General features: G+C 54.0%; 1 protein-coding gene across 2 annotated transcripts in view; it reads right to left on the bottom strand.

Annotated features, from left to right (window-relative positions):
• Window positions 1–9,360: 9,360 nt before the first annotated feature.
• The window catches only part of GPAT4 (glycerol-3-phosphate acyltransferase 4), a 31,694-nt gene continuing 18,329 nt past the window's right edge, over window positions 9,361–22,725 (bottom strand). For both annotated transcript variants that reach the window (XM_060136671.1, XM_060136673.1), the window contains exons 3-12: window positions 20,419–20,488; window positions 19,964–20,264; window positions 19,137–19,211; window positions 18,271–18,360; window positions 18,001–18,094; window positions 17,377–17,492; window positions 16,214–16,269; window positions 15,608–15,693; window positions 12,491–12,699; window positions 9,361–10,127 (exon numbers count right to left, since the gene is read on the bottom strand). In XM_060136671.1, the coding sequence (XP_059992654.1) occupies window positions 10,019–10,127; window positions 12,491–12,699; window positions 15,608–15,693; window positions 16,214–16,269; window positions 17,377–17,492; window positions 18,001–18,094; window positions 18,271–18,360; window positions 19,137–19,211; window positions 19,964–20,264; window positions 20,419–20,488 (1,206 nt within the window). In that variant the 3' untranslated portion in view covers window positions 9,361–10,018. The remainder of the gene's footprint in view (window positions 10,128–12,490; window positions 12,700–15,607; window positions 15,694–16,213; window positions 16,270–17,376; window positions 17,493–18,000; window positions 18,095–18,270; window positions 18,361–19,136; window positions 19,212–19,963; window positions 20,265–20,418; window positions 20,489–22,725) is intronic.

Raw genomic sequence — 22,725 nt, forward strand, 5'->3', positions numbered from 1 at the left:
CGGGAAGGGGCCAGCCTGGTGGAAAGAGGATCTGAGAGCGGGACTGAACTGGTGACAGTGTTTCAGCCAAGCCTAGACTTTTCAGGAGACAAGACACACCCTTTTGTCTTCAGTCTGGTTGAGCTGGGTTTCTATAATTTACAGCTCAAAGAACACTATTGGAGTAAAAAAATGTTTCTTTTACCCCTGTTGTTTGCTTATAGGCTGGCCCTGCCAGGGAGCCTGTAGGGACATGGGGACAGATGGCCAAAGGGGAGCTGCCCTGGGTTCGGGTTTCCCAGCCTGCCTTCCTTGACAGCTGTCCCTGCACTTCCTCTCTTTACTCCCCAGCTCTCCTCTCTCAGCTCTGGCCCCCGGTAATGGACCATCCTTCGTGACAGGAAGGGACTGGGTTAAACCTCCCATCCCCAGCTTTTATTCTTCCAAGCCGTGATCAGATTCCTGATGAGAAAAGCGCCTAGCCCTGGTGGGGAGCCACACTTATGTTGCGGCCGGTGTGTGGCGGCATGTCTGCCGGCTCAGGCTGCCTGGGAGGAGATGGGCGGTCTGTCCGCCCCACCCCCAAGGCTGAGGAAATCCTCCAGAGACCCTAAGAGTCCAGGATTTGGAGTAGCAGCCGCCTCCCACCCCCTGCCGTGCCACCCCCTGCCGTGCCACCCCCTGCAGCCTCCTCTATCATCTGTCTTGTGCTGCTCTGCTGAGAAGAGTCGAGCTGCAGGCCCCTTCTTGCCATGTTTGAGCTGTGCCGAGTCTACGAGTAACAGAACAGAAGCTGCTCAGATCCAGTCTTGTTACCAGTCACTTGCAGGCCCAGGAGCCTTCTGCCCTAAGGGCTCAGAGCATCCTCGGTGGTCCTGATGCTTCTCTCCCAGAAGCCCCACCTTAGATGCCCTGACCTGGCCCCTCCAATACTCTGTCACTCTTCAGAGCAATGAACCAGAGGCTGACCCGACCTTTGACGACAGCTTTGGGGGCAGGTGGGGCGAGGACCCAGTTTGCACAGGTGGGAAGAGAGCTTCAGAGGACGGGGGGGGGGGGGCAGGCTGGGCGGGCTAACCTCCAGCAGAACCCCCTGGGGCAGGACACATTCTTTTTTTTTTTTTAAATGTTTTGATATGTGGAAATTTTTTTTTTTTACTTTTATTTATTTTTTGGCTGCATTGGGTCTTCGTTGCTGCACACGAGCTTTCTCTAGTTGTGGCGAGCGGGGGCTACTCTTCGTTGTGGTGCACGGGCTTCTCATTGCGGTGGCTTCTCTTGTTGCAAAGCACGGGCTGTAGGTGCGTGGGTTTCAGTAGTTGTGGCACATGGGCTCACTAGTTGCGGCACACGGGCTCTAGAGCGCAGGCTCAGTAGTTGTGGCGCGCGGGTTTAGCTGCTCCGCGGCATGTGGGATCTTCCCAGACCAGGGATTGAACCCGTGTCCCCTGCGTTAGCAGGCGGATTCTTAACCACTGCGTCACCAGGGAAGTCCCCAGGACACATTCTTAAACCAACAGTTGTCTCGTCCTACTCGTTCCAGGGGGAAGGCGGTGATGTTGGCAGTGGTGGAGAGGCTGGTTGCCCCCCACATAGAGCAGCTTGCCGGCCTCTTTCCCACAGCCAACCCAGAAGGCTCTCATTCAGGGCCCTTCATTAGGCCTCTCTTAGTGGGCAAACACACATCATTAATCTTGGTAAAGTGAGTGAAAGCACATTCACCTGTCCAAGCAGGAGAATTAATGTTGTGTCAATAGGAAATTCGTGTTTACCTCTGGCCTTTATGTCTTCCCTTTGCTATGAACACCCCAGGGTGGGGTGCGGGACCGCCCAGATGTGGGACTGTAGTTAGAAGAGAAAAACAAAACCTCACAGCCCAGGTGCTGGCCGCAGACAAGGGGGTGGTAACAGCAGTGCATCGGGGCAGAGCCTCTCTCCCTGCACCGTGGGCCTAGGGACACATGCTCCCTACCCCGCGGGGACACAGTGGCTGAGAGACAACTTTTTCTTTTTCTTCCCAGCACACAAGGCTATGATCTCTCACACCAGCACGGGCTGAATGGGGCCACTGTTTACTGAGCACCTACTAAGTGCCTGGCACTGTGTGTGGTGACTGACCCATATTTCCCAAGAATCCTCCAAAGCAGGTATGCTGCCTTTTTCTCAGATAAAGAAGATACGGCAAGCTGTACAGCAGAAATTAGCACAACATTGTAAATCAACTATACTTCAACTAAATAAATAAATAAATTTTTAAAAAGGGAGGTACTGCAGTGCAGAAAAATGCAATAGGTTAGCCTCGAGGCCACACACGGAGAGCAGGTGGGTTTGAACCCAGGTCCGACTCCAAAGCCAGCATTTCCCCAGTAAGCCTCACACAGGCACTTTCACTGCAGGCGGGATCAGGTACAACGCGCGTGAGGGTAAGTGTAAAGACGGGAAGACTCCAGAAGGCCCTTCTGGGTCGTTCTCCACCGCCCTGCCCCGGGAATGGCTCACTGAGGGAGGGGCAGGGAGCAGCCGGGCTGGGCCACTGACTTGAGTGTGAGGGTGTGTGTGTGCCTGTGTGCCCCAGGAAAAGAACCCAAACCGACCGATAAGATCCCTCCTTTCCAGAGCAAAGCACCAATTAAACACAGGGCAGATGTGAGCAAATAAAGCTGTGGCGTCCAGAGGGAAAATCAATATGAGATTATATGCCCGAGCCCGATCATATACCAATTAATAAGCACGGGTGCGGCCGGGTGCCGGGGGAGATAAGTCTCCCAGCCACAGGCGGGCGCTGCCTGTACCTGCCCCCGGCTCAGATGGGGCTGCAGGCCCTGGTTCCAGAGGGGGCCCCAGACTGAACAGTGAAGGGTCGGGGAAGGAAGCGGAGAAGAAGAGAAAGAGAGCTTCCCTCAGTCAGCTGGGAGTAGAAGGAAGAGGGTGTGATGGGTGAGAGATGCTTGCGAGGGTGGTACCCACTGGAAGGGGACAAGCAACTCAGACCACGCAGACAGGCTGCTTGATACTTCATTTGCCACAGAAGACATAAGGTGCTTGCTTTTGGAGAGTGAGTGGCAAAAAATGGCAAAAATGGGAAAACCGGAAAACAAATTTCTACCCCCAAGAAATGATTTTGGAAGCCCCTGGTTTATTCGGTGCACGTTTTATTTAATTTAGAAAGTACAAAAGAATCTAAAACAGCATGAATATATGTATGTGTATAACCGAATGGCTTTGCTGTACACCTGGAACTCACACAACCTTGTAAATCAACTAGACGCCAATAGAATCTAAATTTAAAATAAATGAATTTTTAAAAAAAGAAAGTACAGCCAAGCAGTTAATCAGGTGATAAAAGACAAGTGGCAAAGGTTTGCCGCACAGGACCGGGTGACCAGCGGGGTGGGGCTGTCCAGAACATTCCATGGACGGACTTCAGGCTCGCTGCGGCTGCCAGGGACAAGGCGGCGTGACACGCAGCCACCTGCCCCAGAGTTTACCAAGTATAGCAGCGCCGCTGCCGCAGAGAGGTGGCTTTGGCGTCAGCGGGACAAGTTAAAAGTGCTGGGCAAAGGGACCCTGGCTGCGGGCCTGGCGCCCAGCCAGTCGCAAGGGCAGTTACAGATGGCGGAGTCCTTGGGGTCCAGACATGGGGTCCAGAGCGAGCACCGCATCCCCGAAAATTACCAACCCTCCTGGGGAAAGGAGATCCAATGTTGTTCTGGAAGCAGAGAACAAAAGTGGAAGGAAAGATGCAAATCAGTGATGAAACAGGCACCTGCTTCCGTCCTTCCTACCGGAAGCTCCCTGCACCCCGAATACTCCCGGACTCGAGCCCCAGAGGCGGAGGCCCCTCGAGAGTGGGAGTTCTGCGGCCCAAGGGCTGCTGCGTGCCAAAGAAAAACGAAATTTGCTAGCCGAATATTTTTTAGACATTTTGCAAGATGCACGGCCTCCCTGACAATTTTTAATGTACTAACTGCCTGGTCCAGTGAGCTGATTAATTGGTGCTGGAGCGATCAATAAAAACCAGAAAATTAAAACAATTTTAAAGTGATTAAGTAGTTTAACACCTGTCTCCCGTCACGTCAGCACAGGAAGAAAAATAAAGCAGGTGTCGAAGGGGCTCCTGAAGCAAGAGAAAACAGCGCCTGCCTCGGAGAAATGACAGATCACGGCTGGGGGATCAATCGGAGGGCTCGCAACCCTTCCCGAGCCTGGGTTGCAGCCACCCAACCAGGCGCCGCAAGAGCTGGGCGCCCTCGGCCCCCCTGCAGAGCCGCTCCTCAGCTCGGGAGGGTCGGTGTCTGTCCAGACCCCCAAAACAGGGCGGGAGGGGGCGGGGGGGGGGAGCAGAACCTCTTGCCCCAGGGTTCCGGATGGCATCTGATGCGAAGGTACCAGCTCACCTCCCGACCCCAGTCCCCGCCCCTCGGCGCTGAGTCTGCAGTACGCGGAGCGTTATGTGCAGTGAAGTGCAGTTTGCGGACCCTGGGGTCACAGCTCTCCGGGATCACCGGGTCTTCCATTCTAGAAGCTTCAGGCCTCCACTCTTACTCTCTAGGGAAACAGAGCTTCCCACCGTCCACCGTTCCCCGCCGCCTCCTGCCTGGCTGTGCCTACAGGAGCGGCAGGTGCCTGCCTGGCGCTGGCCAGATGCCCCTCTAACTCCTTGCGCCGACCTCACTCGCCCCCGACCGCCGCCGTCAGCTGGAACAGAAGCCGGACAGCAGGAGTCACTTCTCTCCCAAGTTAATGTACTTGACTCAGAATCCCCGGAAGGAAACTCACAGAGCGCAAGAAACCCTAAGATGAGTCTTCTCCAGCTGCCCCACTGAAGTCCTAACGCAGAGTTGAATGAGCAAGGACAGGGGAGGGAAGTCGGGGAGAATTAACAAAGGCTAGAAGTGGAGCCCAGGTGAAGCATGGGCCACGTCTCCAGTTTCACCTTGAAAGTGGACTTGAACTGTGCACGTGTAAAGTGCAGAATATACTTACTGTTACTCACGTTCTAGACAGCTGTCCTGTGGCTTTCCGGCCTGGGCTTACCTCTACGCCCCGCTAGGGGTGGGTGGGACCAACCCCTAGGGACAGGACCCAAAGCTCCTCCAGGGAGAGGCTGGGCATCTCGGGCAACCCCTCAGAATGGGGCAGAACGGGCCATGCTCCAGGACAGCCGTGTCACCACTCACCTGCCCTGCGCACCCGAATCCTGCCCACCTTCAGGGTCCCCGATGCCGCAGCTGTCACCCCCAAGACCAGGACAGAAAAGGACCTCAAGCAACAAGAGAAACCTTGCAGCAGGTTTAAAACATTAAAATTTTAAGACATCTTAAAATGTGATTTAAACGTTTTATAATAGGTTTACAAACATTCAAGCCCTCAGCTGAACTTCTTACTAGCCACCCTCGCTTCAGCGGCCCCTTCCCGTTAACACCTGTCACGCTGGTTATGAATGGAAAAGAGGGTGCAGCAGTGGCCTGGATCAGGGCAGGGTTGGGGACGGCCATCAGTTCTAATAAGAGCATTTCCCGGGTCTCATACTGCCCTCCGGGCTGGGAGTTCTGGTTCTGTACCCAGTGGTTGGGCCTCTCTGTACACAAGTCTGTTTGGGGCCATATCAGTCTCAGTGAAAACGTGCCGAACCCTTTACAGCAAATTAAACCCTTTACAGTGAATTTTATGCCAATGACAATCTCACCAAAAAAAGACTCCAATCTTCAGCTCTTTAGCCCACTTTCTAAGATAATCCGTATAGCCAGATCTCCACCTAACACATGAACCACCTCTTGGCATTTCCTGCCACAAGATGTGACTTTGGTGATTTGACCAGGGAGGAAGCTAAGAGGTCCCACCGTCCAACTTTTCTCATGGATCCCAAACGTCTGTCCGTCCAGGGTGACTACTCCAGGGTGCACGGCGGGTCGCCTGCAGCACGAGGGTCTGTGCTGCCCAGGTGGCAATCGCAGGGGCCCAGCCCCGGCACCTCGCCCCTCTCAGAAGCAAACAGCAAGTTCTTGACTCGGCGCCCCCGGCCTGCAGCTGCTGCCTGCAGAGTGAGCCTCAAGGCTGCTGGAGATAAAGTTTCCCTGGGCCCAAGTTCCAAACTCGGCTGTTTTGTTTCTGTTAAAACGCAATTGTTTTTCTCTGGAGTGCCGTGACCGCTCGGCGTCAGGAAGATGTATGAAAACCTCCACTTCAATTCAGCATCCTTTTTCTCCCAGACAAACATGGTCGGATTTTAATAAATCAAAGAGCCACACTGTTTAATAAAAATTTATTGACTTACAAGTGATTATTTATCAAAAGACCATTAATAGCAGGTACCGGAATGATGTGGTACTGGGTGGTGCTGGGAGACTAATAGGAAATCAATGCCGCTGGCCGGCTGGAATGCATATAAGAAGCCCACCCCCTCGACAGCCAGCGCAATTTCACCCGCAAAACACACCTGACGCTACCCCCGCTGCGATGAAAAGTTCCCCCTTTTTATTTATCGTTTACAAATGAAATGATCAATACTTTTAATCTAGAGCAAAATTTATTAACTTTCCCATCGGAGAGAGACATATTGACTGGGGGAGAGGAGGGTTAGCGCAGCGCAAGACGGATGGCGGGATGGCGGTCTCTGGGCCCGTCCAGAGGCAGTGTGCGTGCAGCTGCCCTCCTTGCCCGGGCGACGGGCCACTCAGGGCAAGTGCAACCAGAGAAATCAAGTCTGGCCGCCCGGGATGCAAAGCAGGTGGATGGGACATGCCACGCCATGGACTCTGGTCATCAGGGACCGCTGGAAGCGCCATCCCCCAGACCACTGAGGTCAACTCCAGGAAGGAAACGCCAGGGTTTATAGACCCGGAAGACTTCCACAGGACAGCAGGGTTAGTGCCCATGGCTGGGGAGGTGCTGTCGTGAAGGGCTGAGCTGGGGTGGTGCCCGAGGGCTCGTCCCGGCCTGGTCTGGGCACTCAGGCCTCTGCGGCCCGTCCCCCCAAAACACACACACACACACACACACACACACACACACACACACACACACACACACATTCACATCGGGCTGCAGGGCGGCGACCGGCAGTGGAAAGAATCAAATTCTGAAGTTGGACGTCACGTCAGACTGCTCGGCCAAGCTGAGCTCCCCGAGCCCCGGCCTGGAGACAGCCTTCTACAGAGCTTCCCGTCAGGGGGATCTTACCAGCCTTTTCACAAAGTTCCTTCGCCTACTAGCTGGGAAAAAAAATAGCTCACGTTTCAGTGAAAAAAGTCTTCCCAAGATGCACAATCAAATCCACCCAGCCCCACTACCACCTAAAACCCTGGGGACTCTCTGACATGTTGTGACACCTTCTGAAGGAGTTTCACAAGCCCAGTGTTCTGCAGGAAGCAAGAGGATTCAAACTCATTTATGTCTGAACCCAGATGACTTTACAGCTCAGAGTTGTCTGAACTAGGGGTTTAAAAATTACAGACATTTCAGATGTGGAAAGGGCCTTAGGGGTCACCTAGCCCAAGTCCCAAGTTATGGATCAGGAAATAGAAATAAAGCCCAAACGGCAAATGAGTAGCAGGTCGGCAAGGTGATTTGATGCTGGCCAGTACTCATCCCACTACTTACTACCATTTGGTTTCACTCCAAGACCTGTCCTCCTGGGTGCTGGGATCCCAGAAGTGGGCGTATTTTGTACATTATGTTGCTTTACCTGCTTCATTGTTGTTATTCCTAAATGTCGGGAGGTTTAACCATACAAGACCGACTCAGTTATCCCAAGCCAGTTATGAATAACTGGGGGCCTGCAGGGTCCCCAATTTAAAAGGATGGAGTGATCTGATGATTCTGAACTCTTGTAACAAGCATTAAATAAAAATTTCTATTTATAGGGGTGTAATTCACATCCCTTCTCAGCTGGTAACAGTGAAAAGAATCATTACTTAGTCTCCACAAGTATTTCTTTACATAGCAGCAATTCTAGACCAGGTTCTTGCAGTCCTCTGCTATGTCATCAGCAACAGACAAATGTGCTGAAAAGAATGTGAGAAAACTAAAAGCAAAATGTTTAAAAGTACCTATGAAAATTACGAAATAAACATACTAAATGGCAGAAAGAAAAGGGAACTTTTAAAAATGGAACTTGATCTTTAAGACCAGTTTGTAAAGATCATTCCAGATAGCTTTTTTTTTTAATGGTGTTTTTGTTGGTTTTTAAAATTTTATTTACTTTTGGCTGTGTTGGGTCTTCGTTGCAGTGCGCGGGCTTCTCACTGCGGTGGCTTCTCTTGTTGCGGAGCACAGGCTCTAGGCACATGGGCTTCAGTAGTTGTGGCGCATGGGCTCAGTAGTTGTGGCTCACGGGCTCTAGAGCACAGGCTCAGTAGTTGTGGCGCACGGGCTTAGTTGCTCCGTGGCATGTGGGATCTTCCTGGACCAGGGCTCGAACCCGTGTCCCCTGCACTGGCAGGCGGATTCTTAACCACCGTGTCAGCAGGGAAGTCCCCAGACAGCCTTTAAACACTGAACAGTACTGCCTATAAAAGACTAAAAATCACTGTTTATTCTTGCACATTTTGTAAAACAGTTCATAAGAGGCTGTTCTTACTGTCCTAACAGTGTTTTAGTTTGAGAGAAATGGAATAGAAAGAGAAACAGAGTTTCCTGCCCGTTGGCAGGGGCGGGTAGGAGGAAATGAGAGGCTATCCAGGGGACAGGAGCAGCCGGCAGCTGGGTGGAGACCAGACTGAGGTCAGAAGCCCCTGGAGCCAGGCTCACTGCCACCACCTCCCCACGTCGAGGCTGGAGGGCGGCTCGGACAGCTGACCCTCCCCGCGGCCGCGGCAAAACCCTGAAGGGTGTGGTGGCTGCTCTGCCAGAGCAGGGAGCGGGGAGGGACGGACGGACAGACAGACAGAGAAGTTGGGGGAGAGGCAGCTCTCCCCTGAGGGATGTGAACTCAGGCGAGCCTTGAAGCCATAAGGGGGAAGGGGCCTGGCTTCGGACCTGCCCCCAGGTGACCACAGGCTGGCGCAGGCGGCCAGCGGCTTCCCTCTGCTGCGTGAAGCCCACGGGGCACCCAACCCCCAGAGCCCCCGCCGCTGCCCTGTCCGGGGATTTTCTCGTCGCTGCCCCCGCCCTCACCTCCAGACCGTCTTGCACGCCCTCCACCCGCCGTCACACACCTCCAATCCCACGGCACCCGTATGTGGGGAATCCCAAATCACCCAGAGCTATACAAACACCTAACAGGAGGGCTTTACCTTCTTCCCACCTGCGTTAGTCCCTGTTCCAGAAACCAAGTCTCCGCGACGGCTCAAGTCAGAGAACCAGCCTGCTGCTGGGAAGCATGCTGCTCGGGCCCCCAGCCAGGGGCGTGCGCGTGAAGGAAGAGACCCCGCAATTCAGTCACCATCGAAGACAACTTTATTTACTCACAGAAACAAACCCGGAGCCCCGTGGGCAGCTCCAGCTCCCCTCGTCCCGCCCCACCCCGGCCCTGGAGCCGCAACGCTGAGCTGACCGGCCTCCCCTCGTGGTAGCGCGTGAGCTGCCACAGCAACCCGGTGAGGTAGGTGTCGCCACACCCCCAGCCCAGGGGACAGCGGGGCAGCTGAGGCCGAGCTGGCAGAGTGCGGCCGGAGTGGGAGGACCGGTCCCCATGCCCACCCGGCCCCGTGGCCAGCGGCCCAGGCCGGGGACCGTCAGTCTGCCGAGGGCCCCTGCAGACCACATGTTCTCTTCTCGAGTCTGCGGGGCTCCGAGGCTGCGCATTCCTCGGGGCAGGCCTGGCCTGGTGAGGTCCCCGCCTGCAGGCGGGTCTTGGGGACAGACCGCACCCCGGGTCCCGAGTGGGGATGGCTCTCGCCCAGCATTCAGGCCACACGGGCACGGTGGGGAGGGGTCTTTAATGGCACTCCTCCCGCCGACTCGGCAGAGAAGGAACAAGAAGGCAGCTCATCCTGGGAGCGGCCCGGGCGGCTCGAAGAAGCCCGAAGAGTCCTTTGCGTGCAGCGGCCCATGGCGCCTGCGTCCCGGGCGGAGGTGGCCGGGCGGCAGCGCGGGCTCAGGACCGGCTCCGGTCCTCGTGGTTGCCAGCGATCATCTTGCTGTACAGCTTCTGCTGTTCCTCCTTGAATGTGTCCTTCACCTTCTCCCGCTTCAGACCACCGTCCCTGACGAGAGAAAGAGGAGGGCTGGATGCAAGAGCAGAGAAGCCTCGCGGCCGCCCTGCACCCTGGCCAGGTGTGCCCCCACCGGCCGCCCATGCCACTCCCACCCGGAGAAGCCCCGCGGCTGCCCTGCGCCCCGGCCAGGTGCGCTCCCACCGGCCGCCCGTGCCGCTCCCGCCCGGAGAAGCCCGCCAGAGTCGCAGCGGCTCCCTCGTCACAGTGGCCTCGGAAACCGGCCCTGGGCCTGTGGGACCCACCCTCTCCGCCTTACAACTCTCACCCCTGCCCTGGGGTCAGAGCTCACTCCTCTTATCCAGGGTACTTTCTAATTGCTCACACCTGCCAAGGAGTTAAAAGTTCTTTCTGCTCATTCATCCTCACCTTACAGAAAGCAAAGGAGGCCCTGGCTTTATGGAAGGTGAGCCAAGCTTTAAGAAATACCAGGACTTATAATGAATCTGTAAAACTGATCTGTAAAATAAAATCTGTACAATTCAGACGCCGGGATTCTCCAAATTCACGCAAATGAACACAACGGAAAACACAAGTTCTTACTTCTTCGCGCTCAAGGGATGGTCCCGTAAGGGAATGGAAGTAACGCAGAGTTTGGGGCTAACCACCCACCTCCTCCAATAGCCCCAAAGAAATCCTCTAAACGTGGATTCGCTTCTTCAAAGTCTCCCCCCACCTGACAGACACCCCAAAGCCTTGCCTGCACCCTAGAATCATCATCATCTTCAGTGACTGATGCAAACCCAAGCCCACCGCAGTCTTTCTCTCACACTTTGAGTGTGGAGGCGGGCTGGTAGGAAAAGTCTCTGGTGAAGCCCTCACCACCGGACCCGCCTTACCCTGGGAGCCCTGACACCTGCCACATCCTTTAAAATCCCCAGCAAAGGCCTCCTTTGGAAAGCGGCCACCCTTGTCTTCGTTGGGCTTCAGCGACAGGGAACGTGGGGCAGTGGCTAAACATTCAAGCCGGTCAGACCTGAGCTCAACATGCGACTCCAGGGCTTATTCTGTAGCTTTGAAAGACAGTTACTTAACCTCTCCGAGTTTCAGTTTCTCATCTGAAAAATGGCAGTAATGATTTTCCTACTCATGGAGTTACTGAGGGTGAGGTGAGATGATCAGACCAGCGGCAGCAGCACTGTGTCCGGCGCACAGCAGGTGCCCGATAAATGTCAGCATTTTTAAAAAGGGCCAAGCAGACCTAGAGGCTGCCATACTGAGTGAAATTAGACAGAGAGACAAAATCGTGGTAGCGCTTATATGTGAAATCTAAAAAAAAATGATACGAATGAACGTATTTACACAGAAATTGAGTCACGGATGTAGAAAACTTAACAGTTACCAAGGGGGAAAGGGGAGGGGAGGAATAAACTGGGAGATTGGGATTAACACATACACACTATGATATATAAAAGATAAGTACTATGAAGAACCCACCGTATAGCACAGGGAACTCTATTCTGTGCTCTGTGGTGACCTATGTGGGAGTGGCGTCTGGAAGAGGGTGGCTATACGCATATGTATGGCTGATTCACTTTGCTGTACAGCAGAAACTAACACAAGTGTAAATCTACTATACTCCAATAACAAAATTAATTTTATAAAAAAAGGTTACAGGTCAGTTTAAACGCCCAGTCAGTCAAATGCACTCCAGAGCTGACCCCTGCACTTAAACCTAAGGGTCCCAGGAGGGGGGATCAGTCCCCCTGACCCAGTGTTCAACCACATCAACCTCCTGTTAGCTGGAGTATAACTACCTCATACCCTAGCGTAAGGGTCTGCAAGCCATGGCCCACGGGCTGAATCCACCCGACACCTACGTCTGTAAGTGGAGTGTCACTGGCCCACGGACCCGCTCCTGGACTGCCTCTGGCTGCTTTCCCGCTACAGTGGCAGTCAGGCAGTCGCACCAGAGACCACGTGACCCAGAGTCTAAAATACGTACTGACTCTTTTCAGAAAAACTTTGCTAACTCCGGCTCTAGTAGGTAACAAGCTACAAAAAAAAAGAGCTGGCCTTTCTAAGGATGGTGCAATTTGCCAAATACACGAGATGAGAGAGCCCAATGCTCCTCTGAGGTTTCCAGGTTGGCACGGAGTCCCTGCCCGCAGAGACAGGGCTGTCCCGGTGCTCAGGTGGACTGTGTCCCCAGGAAGGGGCGCCAAACGCACCGCTTCGTCCAAACATCCCGGGCTTCTGAGAGTGAGTCAAACTGCTGACTCTCCAGGACTGGTGGGCTCGTTCTTCACACCAGGGAGAGGAGGATCCTTCGTAAATGGAGTCAACCACCCAGCACCTGCTTCAGAAATTCCCATCCTCCTGGACTCGGCTGCTAAGATCCGGCTCTGACTCACCACAGCAGGTCCACAAGGCCTCCCTGCCTGGCAATGGCGGACTTCACCCTGTTTGCGAACTGGACGGCATCTTCCTCGGCCTCTCTCGTCATGGGAGGCAGGTACCACACGCTGCAGACGATGGCCCAGCTGGTCATCATCCTCAGCAGGTACGTCACCATCCCGTACTTGCTGCTGTTCCAGAAAGCATCACCGAACTGGGGGTCGTACTGCAAGACAAGGGAACGCCGGACAGTGAGAAGTCAGGAGTTCCAACCTGTGTGAGCGTCAACGGCAGCTCTGCTGAACGCTCCCTGCCGTGCCCGGGGCAGGACCGGTACTAGGACGCTGCTCCCAGCCCCCTACGTGGGCGCTTCCGCAGGAGCCCCACACCTGGGCACGTGTGACACCTAGCACATCCACCCCCGAGCGCAGATCACTCAGGGGGACCAGCAGCCTTCCTCCAAGGTCCTCCCTCTTTGATCCAGGGGGCCTGTCTCACTCACAGGTGTCTACTATCTATTCCTCAAGTCCTCAAGCGCATCCGCACACAGAAGAGGAGCACATCCTCCAGGGATCCACGCCCTGAGTCAACAACCCCCAACGTTTCGCCCCACCGGCTCCATCAACCCCTCCTGTCACGTCACACACTCACAAAGACCGACATGTACCTCCACAGAGAGAGACTCTCTTACACAACCGCCAGCTTTCAAAGATCGCTTCTGGTGCCCAGACCAAGGAGAAAACAACTAGAAAGCTCTGCTTGTGTCACAGCGCTTCTAACGGAGCTGCCTGCCTGTGAGGGGGCCGCGCTGCCCCGAGGAGGTCGCAGCGGCCACAGCGGCGGGCGGGCACCGGATACTGCCACTGCCAGCCGCTCCGGGGGAGGCGAGGGCTGTGCCTCAGGGGCATTTTGTGGGCCATGTGGCCGCAGCTGCGACCCTCATTCTCCCCAAAGAGAAGAGCTAGTGCAGGCGAGTCGGGAGGGAGAGCTGCCGCAGGAAGTTACACAGAGGCAGCGAGAGGAACCGGGTCCTGAGGAGGAAGCCTGAAAAGGGCTAGGGCTGAACTGCCACTGCACAGCTGAAGGGCTCTCAGAGACAAGCCGTCACACGGAGTGTGTGACTGTGAAGCAAAGACCCAGGACCCGAGTGAAAAAACCAAAGGAGATGCGGTTCCACGAGCGGCCTCACAGGACCCAGCTGCCACCAGCGTGGAGGACGCCCCTCCCCGGAGACCCTGGGAAGGGACACCAGCCAAGATGCCGAGTGCAGGTTCTCACACTTGGGGGCGAGGGGGCTGGGTTACAACTATATGATTTTTTTTCAGGCCTTTCAAGCCGAAATTTTATGATTCTCAGAATAAAAATTAGAGCATTTTGCCTAATTGCACACCTGACTACAGAAATGAAGACATTTAGACTTAATCATAGAAACTAAAAAATCCGGATGTAACTACAGAAGGCTTGAAGGGTTCATGTTATAACACCATGAGGAAACGTGGAGAAGAACGAGTCTTAAACAGGAGCTAGTGTGTGTGACTGGAAGAAGGTGCTGTTACAGTTTACACGGCATGACTGGAGAGAAACCTTAGCTGAGGGCTGATTCTCTATTCTATGCTGGGCAGACACCGTAGAGAGAAAAACAAGGCAAAAGTTCAAAACAGCAATACATTCCTCAAAGTCAGACAATGGCTTAATTTTGGTGGAAATGTAACAAGAGCTTTAAAACCGCTAAGGTCATGCAAGTTTGGTTACCAATGACGTCTTCACAAAAACTAGAAAAGTATCTGGGAGGCAGAAGTTCTTAATCACATGTGAGCTTTAATAAACCTGTGGGTGGAAGGAAAATTTATACGCCGTGTTCTGGAGCTGGCATGACTGTCCAAGGGTCCATGTTCCAAAAGTGGCGAAGAGCAAGCAGGCTCTCAGTGTGGTCCCCGACCAGCAGTGTCAGCAGCGCCCAGGGACGGGTCAGAAACGCAAGTTCAGAAACTCCAGGCGTGGGGCCCAACGATCTGCCTTTTCACGGCCCCCCCCCCGGTGATGCTGACGCAGCTGCACAGAACCGATGCTCTGGAGTGAGCAGGAAGGGCTTCTGTGCGGCAGCCGGTGTTTAATAAACACGTGGGGTGAGGCACTGGGCTCCCAGGACATTAAACTGTGGGACGCACGCACGCAATGCAAACATCTCTCCCCGTTCCCACACCCACGGCACACAATACGAACAGAACGTTTTCTGCTGCTCCAGACCCAGCACCCTCAACGAATCCCGGGGGCAGCCCTGGTCCAGGGACCTGTAACTGTGCAGCCAGTCTTCATTCACCATCCCTGCCCTGGTGCTCGGCCTACCTGGGAAAGCAGCGTGGCTGGAAAGTGTTCGCTTAACCAAGAAGAACACCTCCTCCCCCAAATGCCCCAGTTGTGCTGCCAGGTGACAATGAGGAATATTTCTTCAGAAGCCTTTGTAGACAAAAGACGCTCGCAAAAGTATGGAGACTAAATTCTAACAGCAACTCTGACTCACTCTTACCCCAATCTGAGACGTCAACCTAAATACTCTAAACATAGTGACAAAGGCTGTGTTTTTTTTGAGGAAGTAGTGTAACAGCGTTCTTTTAGAAATAATTATGTGTATCTATTTATAAAATCAGATGGATACGAGGGGGGAGAGAGAGGAGGAGGAAAAGGGGAAACTGGCTGAGTGCGTCCCATCTTCCTAAGCAAGTTTGGACTCTCAGAGGTTCAAGTTCCTAAAAGGTGGGGCAGACTAACAGGTTCGTTTAAGGCCCCTTTACTTTCACGAGAGGCCTTCGGTCTGTCATATGCCACGCGAACCACGGGAGCCACAGCAGCAGGGCTGTCTCTTCCTCCAGCAGCAAGGACACATCTGCACCTACCTACCCTTACCTCTAACCGACCAAAGGCACAGACCCAGCTGGGCAGCCCCGTGCCCGCAGGAAGCCCCTCAGGTGGACTGCCTTCCACACCGGCGGGGCTTGGGAGGAAAGAGGAACCAATGGGGGAGATGCGCCAAGCTCAGGGCTCCGCAGTGTGGGCTGCTCCATGCAGAGGGGGCCCAGCTCCCCGCTGTGCGTCACAGCGGCGGCGGTGATCACCTGGCCTCAGAGGGCTCGTACCTTGATCGCAACGGGGTAAACTGTGGCTCCAATTTCGAAACTTCCCTTTTTGAACATCATCACAGATGTATTGTTGATGCAGGTTCCTAAAACGCAGGAGAGAGTAAAATGCTATTTCCTTCCGTCCTTTCCCCCAGAGATTAGGAGTTTAAGGATTAAATATAATAATAAAAATCATTCTAATGGCTCTTCAATGAGGATAAACCTGTCATCTCCCCAGCTCCTGAACACACACTGAAAACAGATGAACAGACTACTGCGCTGCTTCCTCTTCTCTTCTTATAGGACCGTCTTCCCTGGTTCCCACGGCAGCCCAGATGAGAGGCCAGAGGCCCCGGCCGACTCGGGAGGGTCCAGGGAGGACCCTGCAGGAAGCTCAAGGAGCCTGTCAGCAACACTAGAGAAGGGGCTCCCGCGACGGGGAAGGCCACACGGCGGCACTCTCAGTCCATATTCTGAATCCCCTGAGTTTTCAGTCCCACGACCAATCTAAAGGGCCCCCACGTTGCTCAGTGAAGACAGGTCCCCCCAACAAGGGTGAGGGCCCGGGCTCCAACACAACGCTGGACTCACCCTCCTGCACGGCCTCCCCACACAGAAGCTTACCCTCCGGGAAGATGAGGATGGGCAGCTTGCTTTTATCCTGCACGTGCTCGGTCAGCCTTTACAAGAGGAAAATAAAACGAAGGGTCAGACAGCCTCACGTCCATCATCACCCAAAGGCGTCTATCGATACCCTGCCTAGACGTGACGCTGGGCGTGGTATAAAAGCAGGTTAACAAACACGACCCTCTCTTTTATAAACCATGGGCTAACAGACAAAACTCCCAAGGACAGGGAACACCGGATGATTACTACTTAATGTGCACAGCTATTCAATGAAGTACGTGAGTCTGTGCACAGGAACCATGGCTCAGACCTAGGACTGTCTAAAGGGCTCACCCTCCACAGAGTCCGGCAAAGAGCAGCCTCGAGAAACGCTCACCCCTGACTTCCTACAGCCATGCTGGGTGGGACCTGCAGCCCCCTGAGACACAGCACAGGGAGCTCAGGGACGACCCACCATCAGCCCCGAGACGCAGCGTAGGGAGCTCAGGGACAACCCACCATCAGCCCCGAGACGCAGCGCAGGGAGCTCAGGGACGACCCACCATCAGCCCCGAGACGCAGCGCAGGGAGCTTGGGGACGACCCACCATCCCTGAGGGGCGGGTCTCGGCTGAGGCTTGCTTCCTCTCAATTTACGGCAAAGCTCTCGCCACCACTTGCACCAGGTTTACTTTTTTTTTTTTTTTACCTTGAAAACAGAGCTGCACTCTGTTCTGTTGCCTTCAGTGTCTCTTCATTTGTGACAATGAATTCATTTTGAGATTTCCCTAGATCCCATATGCATGCCGCAACTAAGAGTTTGCATGCCACAACTAAGGAGCTGGCAAGCCGCAACTAAGGAGCCCGCCTGCCGCAACGAAGGAGCCCTCGTGCTGCAACTAAGGAGCCGGCAAGCCACAACTAAGACCCAGCACAACCAAATAAATATTTTAAAAAAAATCAAATCACATTAAAAGTTCATACAGTGTTCATTACAATGGGTACAAGGAATAAAAAAGGTTACAAACATTACTACCTTGGGTTAGTAATAACACTAGGGTTTTGATACTTTTTCTACTCCATGTTTCAGAAAAACACTACTATGAAAGCAGCTGGGGCTCAGTGGAGAAGGCTGTAGAGGCACAGCTTCCCCTAAGCGCAGACTGTGTGTCACTTGTTTACCTTTTAGCCACCAGGTGGCGATCCTTCACTTCTGAGCGCTCGAACCAGACATGGGGGCAGGCCTTCACCATGGCTCTCTGGATGACGCCCATGAGGCCGCCGTGCACCTGCCCAACCTGCTCTCAGACAAAGGAGCAAGGGCAGCGAAGCCGTCCTCACGCAAGCCCGCAGGTCCCCTGAGACACAGACCCCAACCTCTCACCCCGTAACGCTTTATCAGTAACCACAGGCTCTCACTGTTCAGAAACCACCATTAGACTCTCTGAATTTAAATTCTCCTTCTAATCAGTGATACCAGAGATGTGTAACTATTGATATAAACACAGCTGAAAACCCTAAAACGAACCGTGAAGCAGAGCACACCTGTGTCCAACGCCCTCCCCGGGCGGATTATCCAAAGCCCCCGAGCCCAGTGCCTTCAAATCCTCCGTCCCCACCTTCACCCCTCCCCACGGTGCTCACTCTGCTCACAACATCCAGGTCCCAAGGAGTCCCCAAGGCCACAGAAACAAAGGCAACAACCTAGGTCAGGCCCGTGTATAAAAACGTGCTTACCTGTTCACACCCTTAAGAAAGAGCTCCCAGCCCCGACCAGCCTAAAGGAGCAACAGAGAGAGGCCTTACCATGGCGTAATAGCCATCACTGGCCAAAATGATGACGTCAATGGGAGACGTATGATTGGCCACGCAGATGCCACCATTTCTAGGCCGGTTCTTCCTGCGTTTAAATTGTAGGCAAAGCAACAAAAATCAGTGTGAAACAATTCATCTGGAACTCACGCCTGGCCTCAGCAGCTTCCTCGGCTCTAACGACGCTCTGAGGGCCCGCGGGCCGGCTGCCAGCCCCCCGTGTTACGCCAGTGCACCCCTCTGTCCCACCCCGAGCCCCCTCACCTGTCGTGGTAGGTAATGATGGCCGTCAGGGCTCGTACGCAGATGCGATAGCACATTAGGTGAACGTGCTTACTCAGGAACTCCTTAAACCTGCAACAACAGGACAGAGATTTCTGTTTTTATTTTTCATACATATAGGAAGACAGGAAAAGGTGCTGAGTCCAACCATCTAACCATCACTGCCTATGGCCTTTATGACTGAGGAGTATTTTTACAAATACTAGTGTCTATGGTAAAACTCTGTATTAGCATATTTCTGTCTACAGGTAAAGAAAGAAAGAAGGAAATGATGAGGGCTACTCAAATTCACACAAGGTAATGGGCTTAGAATTCACAGCCCTAGAATTTCCAGCACACCTGAGTCTCCTAGATTCCTTTCCTTCTTGCTGGTCAACACCCAGAGGCAGGGCAAAGGCCAGAGAGTCAAACCTCCCCACCAGCCCGGGGAAAAGAGGTTTGCCAGCCCCATAACTTCCCAGAATGAGCCCATTTCTCTTATTAAAAAAAAAAAAAGCAAACAAACAAAAAGGCTCTACCTACACGTCTTATCCTCTTACCAATTCATCAACACAGCAGAATGCTCAAAACTCAACAACATGCTATAAAACCTGCTGGACACTACGGGCTTGTGGTTTCTCCCTTTTGTCTTTAAAATGGGAAGAGTGTGAGGGCTGGAGGGCAAAGAGAACAGTCACAGATCAAGATCAGCTGGAAGAAAACTTTCCTGCCTATGTCATTGCTGTCGTTGGGTTACTGTCTCCCTCTAAGAGTCTGTGGTTTGGGCTACGCCCAAAGAAGTGGCCTGGCCTTCAAGATGGGAGCCGTCCCCCAGTACCTGTAGACTCGGATGCCCGCGCTCTGCTCACCTCCCGTTTGGCAGGTATCCCACCACTGTTGTGCCCACCACCAGGAGGCTAATCCCCGTGAAAGCAAGAGCTATCCTGTAACGAGAAGACAAGTTACAACACAGCAGACAAATCTGTGCCCCGAGTACAGAACTGGACGTGTGAAAATGGAACTGGGCGTCATGAAACCCCCCCGCAAGATCTGATCACCTGGACCCAGACAGGAGTCCGGGTCCCTAGAAACGCGGGCAGGCCTATCAGAAGCAGAGGGCGTTCCGCTTCCAGGGTGGCAGGACACCATGGATTTGGCGTTCAGCCGACACCCTCTCTGCAGGCACTGGCAGCAGCCAGAACGACGGGACGGCCTACTGATGGCTGCGCCGCCCTCACGCACCTGCTGCCCTGTGGTCTTACCCTTCCCTTTGGCCCAGCTTCACTGTGAAGCAATAGGAAATAGGGCCCGAAGGTACCAGCAGCTGACAAGACATACTCAGAATAGCATGTGGTACAGAAACACTGGGAGATCAATACTGCCTCTGTCCTGGAGAGGAAGCTGCAGGAACAGAATCCGCCAGGCCCGGGGAGGGGCGGCCAGGAAGAACATCGTGTTCCCCGTCCCTGTGTTTAGTCAGTCCAGACAAGCAATTTGTCTTTGAGAAACCCAGCTACGTCTGATACGCAGACAATCCGAGGGCCCTGAAAGGACAAGCCCCGGTGCAGCCTTCCGAGAGCCAGATGGCCTGGCCGGTGAGAGAACGGTACTGTCCTCCTCTCTAAAGTGGGAGAGCAAAGCGGAGGGGCCGGGGGCACGGGCAGGCAGATCAGCATCGGGCTAGGCCCTGCCTCACCTGAGGGGCAGGAGGAAGCAGTACCGAATCAGCACTCCTAAGCCCCAGAGCACGGTGAGCCGAAGGCTGATGTACTGGAAGTTATAATTGGTCCTGCTCAGCAAGTTCCAGGACTCCAACTCCTCTGCCGAGAACCTCTTTGTCACCTCGTCGTCCATGATGGTCTCCACCCCTTTCCGGCAGAAGTAGAAAATGTCAGAGAGCTCAAACTCGCGAGTGTTGTCCAGAGCCTTACTGCTGCCACTCCGGCGAATTTCCTTGATCTCTTCTTCTAGTGACGTGGGATCTTTTGCAATGATTCCTGCAAGAGAACAGCCCGGTCAAGCGGCCCGCTGGGAGAAGGCACGCTGGGAACGCTCAGGGTGCTCACCAGTGACGAGTGGGAGCGGGGCGAAAGCGCGTGGGAACGCAGCTCCAGGGGGCCGCTGCGCAGGGGGACGGACACCCCGTCTTACCGTTGGTGTAGGGCTTGTAGAGCTGGTGGTTCTTCTCCTTGGCGCCTCGCTCCATCCTCAAGGTCGCCCACTGTGGAGGGAACAGCCACACACCGCGATGAGCCCCTTCCTCGCTCGGGGGCACCTCCACTTCCGTTCCGTGACAGACTCCAGCCCGGTGCCCCGAGAGCAGACTGCGGCCGAGAGAGCACTGGCTCTGGAAGGAAACTCGGAGCCCTCTCCTCCTAGAGGACACCCGTCCCAGATAACCTGGACCGAAAGCCACGTCCCCGGCGGTCACGAGCAGGGAACTAGGAGCTGGGGTAAGCTGCTCGGGCCTCGCTTCTCACGGCCTCCCAGGTCTGACAGTCCACGGACCTCATGGGTTCCTTCGTTTCTGCCAAACAGCAGCGCTTCACCAACAGCAAAACCAAGCACCCTTTAAGCTACTGCCTGCCACCCGGTGCTGCCTGCCTTCCAAATTATTCCAAGAAAGCAACAATTTTAGTTTTCGAGTCGATAAAGGATTTAAATAATATGTATGTCTGGACTGCCCATTCACCCTCTGGGTAACCTTTAACAGGAGACCCCACAAACTTGACACAGAAAGCCTGAGAATAGCTTAGTGTTTAAAATAAAATAAAATTTAAAAGAAAAAAAGGTATTAAAAAACACTATTTGGAGATAAAAAAACAAAAACAAAACTAGGCTCAAATCCCAAGTTTGACAGTTATGCTGTGTCCCTTAAGCAACTCATTCCAACACTCTGGGTGCTAGTCTTTTCTATCCACAGAACAGGATGATGGTCCTTCAACCTCCTACTTCACGAGGATCCAATGAGACCATATGTGGCAGAACTCGGGAAACGGCAAACCCCCCGAATTGTCCTCAGTATCACTGAAATAATATGGGCTCCAGGAAAGTGAGGCTCTTCCTAGATCCTCCCTTCCTTCATTAAAATCCTTTTAGTTGTCTGAAGAGAGCCAGAGGCTGGGTCCCTCCTGCTCTCAAATGCTGAGAGGCAGACACACGGGCTCCTGTCCACCCTCCCGCAACGTGGTACCGCAGAACAGAAAGTTATGACCGCAGTGAGTCAAGGAAACAGAACGGACATTTTAAAAGGTGTGTTTTCACACTTCTGTTTCCACAGTTCTGCAAGGTAGAAAAGAACCCCATCATTCCATGACGCAGCAGAATCCACACGGCACAAAGCCTCTGGTGAGACTCTGCTGGCAGAGCCTGAAGTGTTAGCAAGGCATCAGAGCCAGGAGCAGGACACGAGCTTAATCAGCCGTCTGACCTCATCTGGAAGTTTCTTCAAACACCACTGTCTAGAGAAAACAGAGTTTACAGAGTCACCCAGTTAGAGTCTAGGGCAGGAAAACTCACAGCCCACTTCAGGCAGTTAACCCCTGATGGCGTCTGGCACAGGCGATTTCCTTCTAGAAGAAAATGTAAACCTAGCTCCTACAACGGAGGAAGATGAATTCCATCTGGGAATGTCATCGAGGGAAGAGGTGGCTAAGGGGCGAGAGAGCTAACAACAAGCCCGGCACACCAGAGCTGAGGGCTGTCCATTCTGGCCAGGACTCTGCACTGGAGCTGCAAAGCACAGAGCCAGAGAAGCTTGGTTCTGCACTGACAGTTCTGATACTTGGATCCGCTTCTAAGCGGCAGGTAGCACCTGCCTTCAGGCCGCTGGATCACTAGGACTCAACGTCCGTGAGGACGCCTCACGACGGAATGTGCGGGAAGGCTGTGGCTTCTGTTTTAACGGGAAAGGTGCTGGTTGCATGAGAGTCTAGCCCCCAGCTCTGTCACAAACACCCTCCTGCCCTCCCGCTTTGTACTCGAGCTTTACTTTCCCGAACTTCAGGCACACCTCAAAATGTCTCTGCGCTGAGGAGAGAACCGTGCAAGGTCAGCAGAGCAGGGGAGGAGCGTCGGGCGGGGCCGCCAGGGGCCAGCGCTCGCGACGGGCTCCTTCGCCTTGCTGCGGTGACTCCCGGGAGGGCGACGGAGAGCTACGCTTCTCCGGCTTCACTTCAAGAAGCACCGCGTCCAGACGCCCAGAATAAAAGCGAGAGCTCCGGGTTCAGAGGTCATTTCCCCACAACCCCCTCCGTTCCCTTGATCCGGGATGTTCAGGACCAGATTACTTAATTATTCCCTTTTCAGCACCTCCCAGACAGAGACTGTTAGGGGCAAGGACAATGCTGCACTCGAGCTAACAGTAAACCCAACACTGCCTCGCAGGTGAACGCAGGCCTGGCCCCGAGAGGTGTGGGCGGCACCACAGTGCATCTTTACTGCACGCTGTTGAGCACT

The sequence above is a fragment of the Lagenorhynchus albirostris genome, chromosome 21 (genome assembly GCF_949774975.1).
Source record: "Lagenorhynchus albirostris chromosome 21, mLagAlb1.1, whole genome shotgun sequence".
Taxonomy (NCBI): domain Eukaryota; kingdom Metazoa; phylum Chordata; class Mammalia; order Artiodactyla; family Delphinidae; genus Lagenorhynchus; species Lagenorhynchus albirostris.